Consider the following 14,486-nt stretch of genomic DNA (forward strand, 5'->3'; position numbering starts at 1 on the left):
GGTCTTGAAGGATTTCCAAAAAAGTACTTTCTGGGGTTCTGTAATAAAAGCATGACTGTGTTCTCATTCATTTAAGTGTGAAAAGGGTTTACTCATTGTCGCTTCCTGAAGCAACATCCATCACTACGACCTGCATCTCCAATCCAAACCTGCACTCCAATGCAGTCTGTCTGTCTTTCAGACACAGACACTGCACTCAGGATCCTCCCCAATCAGAATCTCATGGAACTCCAAACACAGGACATGGTATAAAACTGACATTACTGTGATTTATTATCATGAATCATGAAAATAACCAACCAGCGCTGCGGGGGACAGTATCTCTCTTAAAAAAAAAAAAAAAAAAAATTCAAATGTAAAGACTCTCCCACTACTTTCAAAGAGAACATACAGCTTTGCAAAGAGAGCTTTTTATATTTACAGTATTCCAAAAAGGAATGGACGGAAGCAATTTTACAAGCATTAAAAAGAAAAAATATATAAGAAAAGCATTATTTACACAATTTTCTGTGGAAAGATGTAAGAAACAAATCTATACATTAAATTACATTTCTACAAATAACCATTAAAATCCAAAAATAACCTGCAACATCACGCCTAGAGATGTGAGGTATCCACTCTTAATCCCAGTCTAGCGTGCACACACACGCATGCGCGCACGCAGACACACGCTCGCTCGCGCGCACACACACACACATGCTCGCTCGCGAACACACACACACAGTCGCTCGCGCACACACAGACTTGCACAGCTTGCTTGCTTGCGCACACACACACTCACTCGCGCACACACACACAGACTCACACAGCTTGCTCGCGCACACACACACTCATACAGCTTGCTCGCGCACACACATGCTCGCGCACACAGACTTGCACAGCTTGCTTGCTTGCGCACACACACACACACACAGACTCACACAGCTTGCTCACGCACACACACACTCATACAGCTTGCTCGCGCACACACACGCTCGCGCACACACAGACTTGCACAGCTTGCTTGCTTGCGCACACACACACTCACTCGCGCACACACACACACAGACTCACACAGCTTGCTCGCGCACACACACACTCACACAGCTTGCTCGCGCACACACACAGACTCGCACAGCTTGCTTGCTTGCGCACACACACACTCACTCGCGCACACACACAGACTCACACAGCTTGCTCGCGCACACACACACAGACGCTCGCGCACACACACAGACTCGCACAGCTTGCTTGCTTGCGCACACACACACACACACACACACGCTCACACACACAAGAGCACTGAGTCTGGGGCAGGGGAGAGAATGAAGATCAGCTGCACTCACGTTTCGCTGTGTACAGATTTAATTACATACAGGAGTAGAAAAAGAGATTCACTAAACAATTAAATCTGAAACACAGAGCGATAACAAAGAAAAGAAAAAGATAGAAACGAAACTGGAATGTCAGAGAGGTGCCGAGTTTCTAATACTGCAGGACAGACAGACAGAGACGAGCGAGAGAGAGTGAACAAAAATAACGAAGGAAGGGAGAGGGAGAGAAATAATGAGCTCGGGGGTTCACTTGTTTTTTTTATACAAAGTCTTTTAAAAAGTACCTTCCCGGGTACATATAAAATATTTACAGCTTATTTTACATGATATTTAAAATTCTTCCTGCTGAGCGTTCCTCCTGCGTTGCTCAATGCCAGCCAGAGCCCAGGTAGCTGCTGGGCTGGAAGGTGCCGGCAGTGCGGGGCACGGCAACCAGCTGCTGCTGCTGCTGTGGTGGAGGGGGAGGCGGGGGCACCCCCTGCTGGTGTGTCTGGTACCCTGCAGCAGAGCTGGGGTTTGGTCCTTGTGTGGGGAGCAGCGGGGTGTGGATCAGCGTGGGCCCGTGGACGGGGAAACTAGCCACAGTCTGATAGTGGTGTGTGATGGAGGGGGGAGGGGGAGGCGGAGGGGGAGGGGGCACGGAGCTCAGGACGTGCTGTTGGAGGAGCAGTGGGGGGGAGGGGTGCAGCGAGGGGGCGGGGGAAGGGGGGTGGTGGTGAGCAGAGGAGGGGGAGGGGGCCGGCAGGGTGACGTGCAGGAGCTGCGGGGTGCTCTGTGGCTGCAGGTGAGGGTTGGGGGGAGGGGGAGGGGGGGGTGGAGGAGGGGGGGCGGTGGAAGTGGCAGGCCCCTGGGCTGGGAGGTAGTGCCCGGGTGGCCCTGACTGCAGGAGATGTGGGTGCGGTGTGTGCGGGGCGTGTTGCAGGTGGTGGATGCCGGGGGGCAGCAGGGCGGAGGGCTGTGGTGCCCCCTGTTGCAGGAGAGGCTGGCCGGGGCCAGCAGGGAAGGCGCTCACCTGCTTGAGCTGCCCGCTGTACCCGGGGAAGCTGCCCGCGGCGGGAGGGGCCTGCGCTGGGAAGTATGCAGTGCTGGCAGGGGCAGGAGGGGGCGGCGGAGGGGGCGGGGGGACTCCCTGCTGGTTATACTGGCTGAACAGGGCAGGACTGCCCTGCTGCTGCTGTGCTGGGGCAGCACCGTGCTGGAGGATGGCTCTCTGCCCCCTGAAGGGGGAGCCCAGTGGGGATAGCAGCAGCGAGGGGCCGGGGTGGGATGCCTGCAGGGGGGTGGAGGGTTTGGGGGTGCGCTCACTGAGAGGGGAGGAGGAGACGGGCCCAGGAGGGCAGTGCAGTTTGGAGGGGGTGAGCGGGGTGGCTTTCTGCTCCCAGTGCTGGCTGGTTTTGCAGGGGGGCTGGGTGGAGGAGGGGGAGCGGGGAGGGGGTTTGGGCTGGCTGTTGCTGCCGACGCTCTCTGGGCCCCCCTCGGGCTGCGGATCCAGCTTCACTGGCACCTTCCCGGCCAGCTGGTGAGGAGCAGACTGGGCTGGAGAAGAGGGCTGAGGAGAGAGAGAGGAGAATGCTGAGTATCCTGAGAACAAACACACAATGATTCAGACAGACACGCACATACGCAGTTACAAACACACGCACATGCACAAACACACATACATGCAAGTGGTACACACACTGACCACCACAGTGACAAATACATGAGCGCACACACACCCACCCACCCCACTTGAGGACTAGGAGGAACCAAAAGGGTTTCCCTGCAGGGTTTCGAATGGGTGTTTGTTTAGGTAACGGGAGCAAGCATCAAAATAATGCAATAGTGTAGGGATGTGGTGCGGGGCAGGGGTGCCGCACGGGGCGGTGCAGGGGTGCGGTGGGGTGTGGTGCGGCGCTGTGCCGCGCGGGGCGGTGCAGTGCAGGGCAGGGGTGCCGTGCGGTGTAGTGCAGTGTAGGGGTGTAGGAGTGCGGTGGTGCAGTACTGTGTAGGAGTACGCTGGTGCAGTGGAGAGGTGCAGTGCAGTGGTGCAGCATACCTTGCAGTGCGCTGGGGGGCTCTTGCAGGATCTCTGTGTGCTGCTGGGAGACGCACACTCCTTCACTAGCGCCCCCGTCGGCTCAGGGCCCTCCCACTCGGGACCATCTGCAAACAAGACAAGAAAAACACTGAGTGTTCAGGGATCCATTAGAGACAGCGACGAAAACCAACACAAAAAACAGCAGTGCAGGGAGTCAGGACAGTGCACTGAGACACAGAGAGCACTGCAGTGCTAGAGAGCAGTGCAGGGAGTCAGGACAGTGCACTGAGACACAGAGAGCATTGCAGTGCTAGAGAGCAGTGCAGGGAGTCAGGACAGTGCACTGAGACACAGAGAGCATTGCAGTGCTAGAGAGCAGTGCAGGGAGTCAGGACAGTGCACTGAGACACAGAGAGCATTGCAGTGCTAGAGAGCAGTGCAGGGAGTCAGGACAGTGCACTGAGACACAGAGAGCATTGCAGTGCTAGAGAGCAGTGCAGGGAGTCAGGACAGTGCACTGAGACACAGAGAGCATTGCAGTGCTAGAGAGCAGTGCAGGGAGTCAGGACAGTGCACTGAGACACAGAGAGCATTGCAGTGCTAGAGAGCAGTGCAGGGAGTCAGGACAGTGCACTGAGACACAGAGAGCATTGCAGTGCTAGAGAGCAGTGCAGGGAGTCAGGACAGTGCACTGAGACACAGAGAGCATTGCAGTGCTAGAGAGCAGTGCAGGGAGTCAGGACAGTGCACTGAGACACAGAGAGCATTGCAGTGCTAGAGAGCAGTGCAGGGAGTCAGGACAGTGCACTGAGACACAGAGAGCATTGCAGTGCTAGAGAGCAGTGCAGGGAGTCAGGACAGTGCACTGAGACACAGAGAGCATTGCAGTGCTAGAGAGCAGTGCAGGGAGTCAGGACAGTGCACTGAGACACAGAGAGCATTGCAGTGCTAGAGAGCAGTGCAGGGAGTCAGGACAGTGCACTGAGACACAGAGAGCATTGCAGTGCTAGAGAGCTTGATCGGGGGAGTGAGTGAATGAAGTTGATCGGGGGAGGGAGGGAGGGAGGTTGATCTGGGGAGTCTGACCTGCCGAGGCCTCGCTGGGGCACAGCGCTGGCATCTTGAGCTGCAGGCGCGAGACAGGTTTGGAATGAGATGAAGGTGGAGTCTGCACATGAAACTGAGGCCATGGAGAGGAGGCAGGGCTGGGAGGAGGCGACTCGGCCCCTGAAACCAAGAGAGAGCCGGGGAGCGTTAGAGGAGGAGGAGGAGGGGAGACAGCAGAGCTGGCTCTGCAACACAGGGGCCAGCTCCATATAAACACACAGGGGCCAGCTCCATATAAAAACACAGGGGCCAGCTCCATATAAAAACACAGGGGCCAGCTCCATATAAAAACACAGGGGCCAGCTCCATATAAAAACACAGGGGCCAGCTCCATATAAAAACACAGGGGCCAGCTCCATATAAAAACACAGGGGCCAGCTCCATATAAACACAGGGGCCAGCTCCATATAAAAACACAGGGGCCAGCTCCATATAAAAACACAGGGGCCAGCTCCATATAAAAACACAGGGGCCAGCTCCATATAAAAACACAGGGGCCAGCTCCATATAAAAACACAGGGGCCAGCTCCATATAAACACAGGGGCCAGCTCCATATAAAAACACAGGGGCCAGCTCCATATAAACACAGGGGCCAGCTCCATATAAAAACACAGGGGCCAGCTCCATATAAAAACACGGGCCAGCTCCATATAAAAACACAGGGGCCAGCTCCATATAAACACACAGGGGCCAGCTCCATATAAACACACAGGGGCCAGCTCCATATAAAAACACAGGGGCCAGCTCCATATAAACACACAGGGGCCAGCTCCATATAAACACACAGGGGCCAGCTCCATATAAACACACAGGGGCCAGCTCCATATAAACACACAGGGGCCAGCTCTTTGATTGTTTGTTTGTTTGTGGAGAATGCAGTTTTATTTTGCAGGGGTGGGTTTCCAGTTTAAAGATGAAAGCGAGTTCCCTGCGAGAGCTGGCTGGGTCCCTGCTCTGGTTCACTCACCTCCGTCCTTGTCTTTCCGGTGGTCGCTCAGCAGCAGTGCTCGCTGGTAGCTCCTCTCCCTCGCCTGCTCCACCGATGTAGAGGACGTCCTGAAAGCCACAAGAGGAGACTCAGACCACCTGTCTCTACCCTGCCTCCTCACACCCCCTCTGCAATGTGTATGTAGTGCTGAGAACAGCAGGATAAGAATGGTCCCCCACACACTGTACAACAACCAGGACAACAAAACTGTGTGTGTGTGGGGGGGGGGGGGGGGGGGGGGGGCTGAGTGTGTGCGTGCGAGTGTGAGTGTGTGCGAGTGTGAGTGTGTGTGAGTGTACGTGTGCAGTGAGTGTGCGTGTGTGGGAGTGTGTGCAGTGAGTGTGCGTGTGTGCAGTGTGTGCACTGAGTGTGCGTGTGCAGTGTGAGTGTGCAGTGAATGTGCTTGTGTGCAGTGAGTGTGAGTGTGTGTGCAGTGAGTGTGCTTGTGTGCAGTGAGTGTGCTTGTGTGCAGTGAGTGTGCTTGTGTGTGCGTGCAGTGAGTGTGCTTGTGTGTGCGTGCAGTGAGTGTGTGTGCAGTGAGTGTGCATGGGTGTGCAGTGAGTGTGCATGGGTGTGCAGTGAGTGTGCATGGGTGTGCAGTGAGTGTGCAGTGAGTGTGCGTGTGTGCATGTGTGTGCAGTGACTGTGCGTGTGCGTGCAGTGAGCGTGCGTGTGAGTGTGTGCAGTGAGTGCGAGTGTGTGCGCGCTCTCCTCCTGTGTGAATCTCGGGTGTGTATGCAGGGATGATAATAATACTGCCGCTGCAGTTTGCTCCATTCCTAGTTCTGCTATGTTTAAGACATTCCTGAGCTTGTTAGCTACACACACTGTGGCTAATCAAGCGCCTATTAAAACTTGGAATGGGTGAAAACTGACAGACTCCTATTGCAGAGCAGTCTCAGTGTGTTTAGAAATCTTGTCAGCTGACATACCACTGTCCCTCTCTCCCCTCCGTCTCCTCCTGGGGGGGCTCCTTGCTGTCGGAGGGGTTCTGGGTCTCGGGGGCTGGGGGTGTGTCAGGAGGCGGGGCCTCAGGTTGCATCTCTGCAGCGACACAGACTTCCACCACATTGCTGTTGCTGCAGAATCCAGCCAGAGGAGGCGCTGTGGATCGCGGAGACATGCACATGGGGGAGAAGCTCTCCTGCTTGGAGCCGCTCCCGCGTGCCTCCCGCTGCCGCTTGCGATACTCCAGCAGAGACACCTGGGGGAGAGAGACAGGGAGAGTGGGAGGGAGAGGGAGAGGGCTTCAGACTGACTGCAATGAACCAGACTACTACTACAGCAGAACCTCAACCAAGAAACACAATAATAAAGCACTGTGAAAACATGGTACAGCATAGGTAAGCAATGGAAAGCACTGAGAGGTATGGTAAAGCATATGAAAAAACAGAACCCAGGGTAAACTATGGTCAATGCAGAGTACAACCATGGGAAAAGCACACACACACTGTGACAGTACAACCATGGGGAAAAACACACACACACACACACACACACACACACACACACACACACACACACTGTGACAGTACAACCATGGAAAAAACACACACACACTGTGACAGTACAACCATGGGAAAAACACACACACACACACACACACACACTGTGACAGTACAACCATGGAAAAAACACACACACACTGTGACAGTACAACCATGGGAAAAACACACACACACTGTGACAGTACAACCATGGGAAAAACACACACACACTGTGACAGTACAACCATGGGAAAAACACACACACACTGTGACAGTACAACCATGGGAAAAACACACACACACACACACACACACAAACACACACACACACTGTGACAGTACAACCATGGGAAAAACACACACACACTGTGACAGTACAACCATGGGAAAAACACACACACACACACACACTGTGACAGTACAACCATGGGGAAAAACACACACACACACACACACACACACACACACACACACACACACACACACTGTGACAGTACAACCATGGGAAAAACACACACACACTGTGACAGTACAACCATGGAAAAAACACACACACACACACACACACTGTGACAGTACAACCATGGAAAAAACACACACACACTGTGACAGTACAACCATGGGAAAAACACACACACACACACACACACACACACACACACTGTGACAGTACAACCATGGGAAAAACACACACACACTGTGACAGTACAACCATGGGAAAAACACACACACACACACTGTGACAGTACAACCATGGGAAAAACACACACACACGGACAGTACAACCATGGGAAAAACACACACACACTGTGACACTACAACCATGGGAAAAACACACACACACTGTGACACTACAACCATGGGAAAAACACACACACACTGTGACACTACAACCATGGAAAAAACACACACACACTGTGACAGTACAACCATGGGAAAAACACACACACACACACACACACACACACTGTGACAGTACAACCATGGGAAAAACACACACACACACACACACACACACACACTGTGACAGTACAACCATGGGAAAAACACACACACACACACACACACAGTGACAGTACAACCATGGGAAAAACACACACACACGGACAGTACAACCATTATTAAAGTTTAATAAGACAGATCCTATATACAATGTGGCTAATCAAGCTCCTAATCAACCCTGGAATGGGTGAAACTGCTATGCAATAGGAGTCTTGTTTCCATCCCTGTACTATATAATCCCATTGCCCTTTCTTTTTTCTGTTAGGGAAACACAAGGGGGATCTAGACACTGCAGTGCTGGATTTGATGTCAGACCAGATAAAGCTCGGAACACATCCTGCGTGTCTTGCTTCAGAGCGGAAAGCTTTCTCCAGGCAGCAGGAGATAAGAGTGGCTCACCTTCTTCTTCTGGGGGGGGTTGTGTGGCGTGCCGCCCCCGTCGGCCAGACCCTCTCCCCCCAGGGCTCGCGTGTAGGCCCCCTCCTCCGTGCAGGGGTAGTACAGGGCTCCCTCACTGTAGGGGGCGCCGGCGAGCTCGCTCACGCGGAAGCCGCCTCCCAGCTCCAGGGTGTGCGAGGGGGTCAGGTCCCGCAGGTTGGAGTTGACAGGGGAGAAGGTGAGGCTGCTCCTCTCAGGACTCTTCATCCAGACGGCGCCCCCCCTGGCAGTGAACAGTGCCTCTCCCTGGGCCGCTGGGTCACAGCGCTCGGAGACCGGGGCAGGGACAGGGGCTGGGGAGTCCGTGTGAGGAGGTTCACTGCTCTCTGACACTGCTAAGAGCTCCACTGTCCCCTCTCCTCCTCCTCCTGTTCCTGCTCCCCCACCAGAGTCTATTGTTTCTGGGGCCACGACGCCCGCCTGGCTGCATTCAGTCCTGCCGGGGCGGGGGCTCAGAGTGCCGCTAGTCTTTATCTCCAGCAGAGCCGACTCTGGCAGGCTGGAGCTCCGGACAGGGGGCAAACACAGCAGTGAGGGCGGTCTCTCCAGTCTCTGCACAAAACACACACACACACAAAATCACATTGCTGACGTCATCCCAACTTCCACCCTCACACACTTCACCCCTCACCCCCTACCCCCCTCACCTCTTGCAGGCTCATTCTCCGTTTCACTTCAGGAGAGCTGTCCGGGGACGAAACATTCTGCAGAGACAGACAGACAGACAGAGCCGTCAGTTCAGTTCCTTTCTCGCACACACACAGATTCTCATTGAAGTCACAAGTCTTAATGTTTTCTTCGCTGTTGCTTTATAAAACCATTTCAGCAGGGTTGCAGCTGGTGGCTGTCAATCTGAGCTCTTTCTAGACCTCTTCCTAAGCACAGAACTCGGTCCCGTCTCAATGAAAGGGAATGAATATGTTAAAGTGCATCTCACACACACTGACACACACACTAACACACTAACACACACACCGACACACACAGTGACACACGCACACAGACACACGCATGCACGCACGCACACTTATATACTACTTATATAGCAAGGAATATCAAAGCACAGCAAAGTCGTTTTTTTAATACAAAAACATGTTATGAGGAACATCAACAGTGCATGCAGTAATGAAATGAGACATTTTAATGCACTCTCAAGTCAAATTACAGACACCTCTTAAAGCATGACCTTTTCTTGCCATATTTATTAAGCTTTTACTCCAGTGAAAAGTTTGCACGTTTATTTTTTGAAACTAGCAGGAAATCAGTTTGATGCAAGTAGCAGTATCCGTGAGCTGGTGATTGTGTTGAATGGATGCAGAGGTCCAGATCTCACCTGGAAGCTGGTGCTGGCAGAGTGCTGGCAGGGCATGGACGGGGTGAAGCTGGTGCTGGCAGAGTGCTGGCAGGGCGTGGACGGGGTGACGGGGGAGTACACCGGCTTGTAGCCGCTGCGGCCCGTCTCGTCCTCGGGCTTGGCGCGCGGCGGTGTGGTGAACAGGGCGGGGTCCACGCTGTCCGTGTGTGTGGGTGTGGCGTAGGGGGAGGCGCTGGGCGTGGAGCTGTCTGACAGAGCCGTGTCCAGGGGGCAAAGCCTCCGCTTCTTCAGGGGGGTCGGCAGCTCTGAGGAGGGGAGAGCACAGCGAGAGAGTCACCACGAGGAGGGAAATGAGATCACAGCACGGGAATGAGGGGGAATCCACACACAATGGGTAATACAGCAAGGGTAATACAGCACAGTGAAAGCCAGGGCAAGGGTAATACAGCACAGTGAAAGCCAGGGCAAGGGTAATACAGCACAGTGAAAGCTAGGGCAAGGGTAATACAGCACAGTGAAAGCTAGGGCAAGGGTAATACAGCACAGTGAAAGCCAGGGCAAGGGTAATACAGCACAGTGAAAGCAAGGGCAAGGGTAATACAGCACAGTGAAAGCCAGGGCAAGGGTAATACAGCACAGTGAAAGCCAGGGCAAGGGTAATACAACACAGTGAAAGCATGGGAAAGCTTAGAGAGGTATGGTAAAGCAAATGTAGAAAACAATGGGACAAATCATGGGAAAACCGTGCAGATTACAGTTGTAAACTTTTATAAGAGAGGGCATGACCACACAGTTTGAAAAAACATAAAACACAACACACAGTGGCATTGTGATTACTGCTGGTAATGAGAACAAGCTGTCGGTCCAGCCTGGCTAATCACTCTGCAGTGCACAGTGGCATCTGATTACTGACTCGAGCTCCCTTCAGGAGACACTGCCTTACCTGCTAGGTTGCAGCCCCCGTTGATGGACAGGGGGCTGTCTGTGTCCCCGTTGATGGCTGGGCTCAGAGGCCCCTCGCTGGACAGCAGGGCGCTGAACATGCTGACTGCAGCCGGACAGTTCTCCTCCTCCAGTGCCTGCTTCAGCCAGCGCTGCAGAAAGACCAGAGACACCAGTGAGCACTGCACAGACACAGCGCAACACTCTCGCACACTCACACACAAATCCTAAACGTTTTGATTTTATATACAAATGTAAAATGTGTTTTTCTTTAGTTGGTAAGCAACATGTCAAAGTGCATACCTGTTGTTCCACAGGACAGCTCAGCAAACAAGGTACCTGTGTAGCATTAGCTAGGGGGGCTGGGGAGAGGCAGGGAGAGGCTGGGAGCCCGGGGAGGGGCAGGGAGAGGCTGGCAGCGGCAGGGAGCCCGGGGAAGGGCAGGGAGAGGCTGGGAGTCTGGGGAGAAGCTGGGAGCCTGGGGAGAGGCGGGGTACAGCAGGGAGAGGCTGGGAGCCTGGGGAAGGGCAGGGAGAGGCTGGGAGTCTGGGGAGAAGCTGGGAGCCTGGGGAGAGACGGGGAGAGGCTGGGAACGGCAGGGAGAGGCTGGGAGCCTGGGGAAGGGCAGGGAGAGGCTGGGAGCCTGGGGAAGGGCAGGGAGAGGCTGGGAGCCTGGGGAAGGGCAGGGAGAGGCTGGGAGCCTGGGGAAGGGCAGGGAGAGGCTGGGAGCAGCAGGGAGAGAATGGGAGCCTGGGGAGCGGTAGGGAGAGGCTGGGAGCCCGGGGAGGGGCAGGGGCACCTACCTTCTTGCAGGAGCCAGTGGAGGTGGCGATGGGGTCGGGTAGCTCTCTCCTGCGCCGGCTGCTGCTGCCGGTGCTGCTGCGCTCCGCCAGAAAGGGGGAGGTGAAGCGGATATAGTGCTTGGGAGTGCTGTAGACGTGGGGACTGTAGGCCAGGCCGGGCAGGGAGTTGAGCTGGGTGGCCAGAACCTCTGGGTCTGTGGTGATGCGCAGGGGCCTCTCCGGGGGCAGCTCGGGGGTCCTGGGGGCCCGCTCGCTCTTTTCCTGCTTATCACTCAGCCACTCGCTCACTAAGTGCTGCCACAGACCAGGGAGGAGAAACACAGTTAGAGGAGCGGCATAGTACAGCCAAGCGACAGCATGCACTCACACACAGTGTCCTCTGCTGTTTCGCCACTAAGCAAGGCAGGGTTTGAACCCACTGATGTGTTTGTGATGATTAAATAACTAGCATTGCTAAATAACTACATACTGCTTGTAATTCTCAAAAACATACATGAGGAGATCCCTATACTATGACATCACCAGCACTGTAACCTAATAGCACGACTTAGCGTGGAAGGGAAAAGGCAAAATTGTATAGATACCCTCTATTTCATTTCACAGCTGTATAGCCACATACAGCAGGTAACACCACAGCTATGAGCACCAGTCGTATAAGGTTGTGTACGTGGCAAAGTGAACAGGACAAGATTGAAAGTACATGGGGTGATAGAGATGACTTTGCATAATATCTGTTATAACCATGGGGAGATAGAGATGACTTTGCATAATATCTGTTATAACCATGGGGTGATAGAGTTAGAGCTGTAGCTATTCAGGAGATTCAAGAGGACATCCTTCACTCCTGTTCCTGAAAGAATAACCCCAGGTGCAGGTAGATCTCACACCCCTCTTCTGTAACTGTTTAACACTAGTCCCAGTGCAGGTAGATCTCACACCCCTCTTCTGTAACTGTTTCAAACTAGTCCCAGGTGCAGGTAGATCTCACACCCCTCTTCTGTAACTGTTTAACACTAGTCCCAGTGCAGGTAGATCTCACACCCCTCTTCTATAACTGTTTAACACTAGTCCCAGGTGCAGGTAGATCTCACACCCCTCTTCTATAACTGTTTAACACTAGTCCCAGGTGCAGGTAGATCTCACACCCCTCTTCTGTAACTGTTTAACACTAGTCCCAGGTGCAGGTAGATCTCACACCCCTCTTCTATAACTGTTTAACACTAGTCCCAGGTGCAGGTAGATCTCACACCCCTCTTCTGTAACTGTTTAACACTAGTCCCAGGTGCAGGTAGATCTCACACCCCTCTTCTATAACTGTTTAACACTAGGGGACCATTATATCACGCCTAGAGGTATAATTGCAATAACTGTGTATTTCTGTAATACTAATAATCTCTGAATAACGTAATCTTAATAAATAAGATTGACTGACTTTACTCTCTGTTGTCAAGTATCATCAATAACATGGATTCATTCAAAGTAAAATTCATATAACTGCTTCCACATCCTTACACACATCCCTGTTTGGTGTTGCTCGTTGAGGCTGACTGCGGCCCTGCCTACCTTTTTAGTTTTGGGGTACTTGGGGGCAGTCTTGCTGGGCGCGGGGCAGGCTTCAGGGGCGATGCTCTCGGGCTGGCCCCCCGGCTCTGCCTCGGTCTCGGGGAGGGGTGTGGAGGGGTCAGCCTCTCTCTGCTCCGCAGGGGTGTCCCCCCCCTCGCCGGGCGAGCCGGGCGCCAGGTCCGAGCAGGTGCTGATGGTGCGGTGGCGCCGGCGTTGCTGCCCAATGTGTGTGCGGCTCCGTGAGAAGCTCTTGCGCTGCTTGTTCCGGCTCACCTTCGCCGGAGTGGGTTTGCTGGCCGGCTCCTCCTTCACAGGCTCCTGCTGGAGGGGGGAGTTACAGCATCAAGCACTTATCCAGGGACAGGAGGGTCTACAGAGGTCTGTGTTACACAACTGTTACATAATGTACCGCTATAGTGTGAAGATCATTTTTTAAAAAATCAAACCAAGTCATTGTTGGACAGTTTCAGAATCAGAGCAAACCCAGAGAGACTTTTGTGTCGTTCCTATGTGTTAGACTTTCCTATGATCCGATCAGTCACTTTGAAGAAACGACTGTATTGCCACTGGTGAGACTTGTATAGCATGACATTACCCCACAGCAAGACCCTGAACACAGCACCAGTCAGCACATTCTCGTTTGGCTTAGAGCTTAGAATGAGACATCACAGCCCCGATTACAGTCTCAGCTCTTCGTACCACTGCCTAGTTCCTACTGATAATACAAATACTTTATCCCACTTCCTGTAAGCGAGTGGACTCCTCTAACAGAGACGTGCCGGTATAACTAGGCAGCAGGCAGGCGCTCCCATTTCATCCCTGAAAGATTGATGAGGCGCAAGAGGCTGCCCATTGTTTCCCCTGCCCTCCTGAGTTACACAGAGACCTGTTTAAACAGAAAGCAGCTCCTTCTGATAGTATCAGTGCAGCCTGCTCTGCTGGAGGGTTCTCCATAAACTCAGTCCATCAATAAGAGACTCCATTCTGCAAAAGCATCGGTCCAAACTTCTGCTCTGCAATCTCTGTATCTCTATAGGGCTCCACGTTCTACACTCCCTCCACACAATTCAAACACAAGGAAATCATTTATTGCTGAGTAAAACTCCAGTACCGAGTGCACTGATGCTAGATAATCATTTCTGTTTATTTGACCACAAAACACACCCCCCTCCGTGCTCAGAAAACACCATGCTTCTTCATGGGTAACTCAAACAATCCACTTATGAGTGAATCCGCAAAAGCGTATCCCTCGGTGCTTGTCTCCCCTCCCTCACTGATGATGTTTGCTTCGGCCCCCCGGGGTGTACCTGCAGCGGGGTGTCCAGCTCGGGCGTGGGGGGCTCCTCCTTGATGTCCGGCTTGGTGGTGCCGATCCTCTCCAGCGCCTGCTCCCGGCGCTTCTCTCGCTTCTCCAGACGCGCAAACGCCTGCAGGATCGCCTCCATCTTGCGCTCTTCCCTGGTCTGCAAGGGAGGGAGAATAGAGAGGCTGTGAGCAACCCTGCATC

The 14,486-nt window shown here is 53.5% G+C and overlaps 1 protein-coding gene across 9 annotated transcripts in view; it reads right to left on the reverse strand.

Moving 5' to 3' along the window:
• Positions 1–244: 244 nt before the first annotated feature.
• The window catches only part of LOC117419831 (inactive histone-lysine N-methyltransferase 2E), a 64,110-nt gene continuing 49,868 nt past the window's right edge, over positions 245–14,486 (reverse strand). For 5 of the 9 annotated variants that reach the window (XM_058985486.1, XM_058985485.1, XM_058985482.1 and 2 more), the window contains 12 exons: positions 14,287–14,442; positions 12,980–13,300; positions 11,417–11,710; positions 10,615–10,765; positions 9,690–9,976; positions 9,004–9,060; positions 8,318–8,908; positions 6,362–6,633; positions 5,409–5,497; positions 4,420–4,560; positions 3,352–3,458; positions 245–2,862 (listed from right to left, as the gene is read on the reverse strand). In XM_058985486.1, the coding sequence (XP_058841469.1) occupies positions 1,681–2,862; positions 3,352–3,458; positions 4,420–4,560; positions 5,409–5,497; positions 6,362–6,633; positions 8,318–8,908; positions 9,004–9,060; positions 9,690–9,976; positions 10,615–10,765; positions 11,417–11,710; positions 12,980–13,300; positions 14,287–14,442 (3,648 nt within the window). In that variant the 3' untranslated portion in view covers positions 245–1,680. The remainder of the gene's footprint in view (positions 2,863–3,351; positions 3,459–4,419; positions 4,561–5,408; positions 5,498–6,361; positions 6,634–8,317; positions 8,909–9,003; positions 9,061–9,689; positions 9,977–10,614; positions 10,766–11,416; positions 11,711–12,979; positions 13,301–14,286; positions 14,443–14,486) is intronic. The other 4 variants (XM_058985483.1, XM_058985481.1, XM_058985488.1 and 1 more) reach the window with 2 other exon arrangements.

The sequence above is a fragment of the Acipenser ruthenus genome, chromosome 14 (assembly GCF_902713425.1).
Source record: "Acipenser ruthenus chromosome 14, fAciRut3.2 maternal haplotype, whole genome shotgun sequence".
In the NCBI taxonomy this organism is placed as follows: Eukaryota; Metazoa; Chordata; class Actinopteri; order Acipenseriformes; family Acipenseridae; genus Acipenser; species Acipenser ruthenus.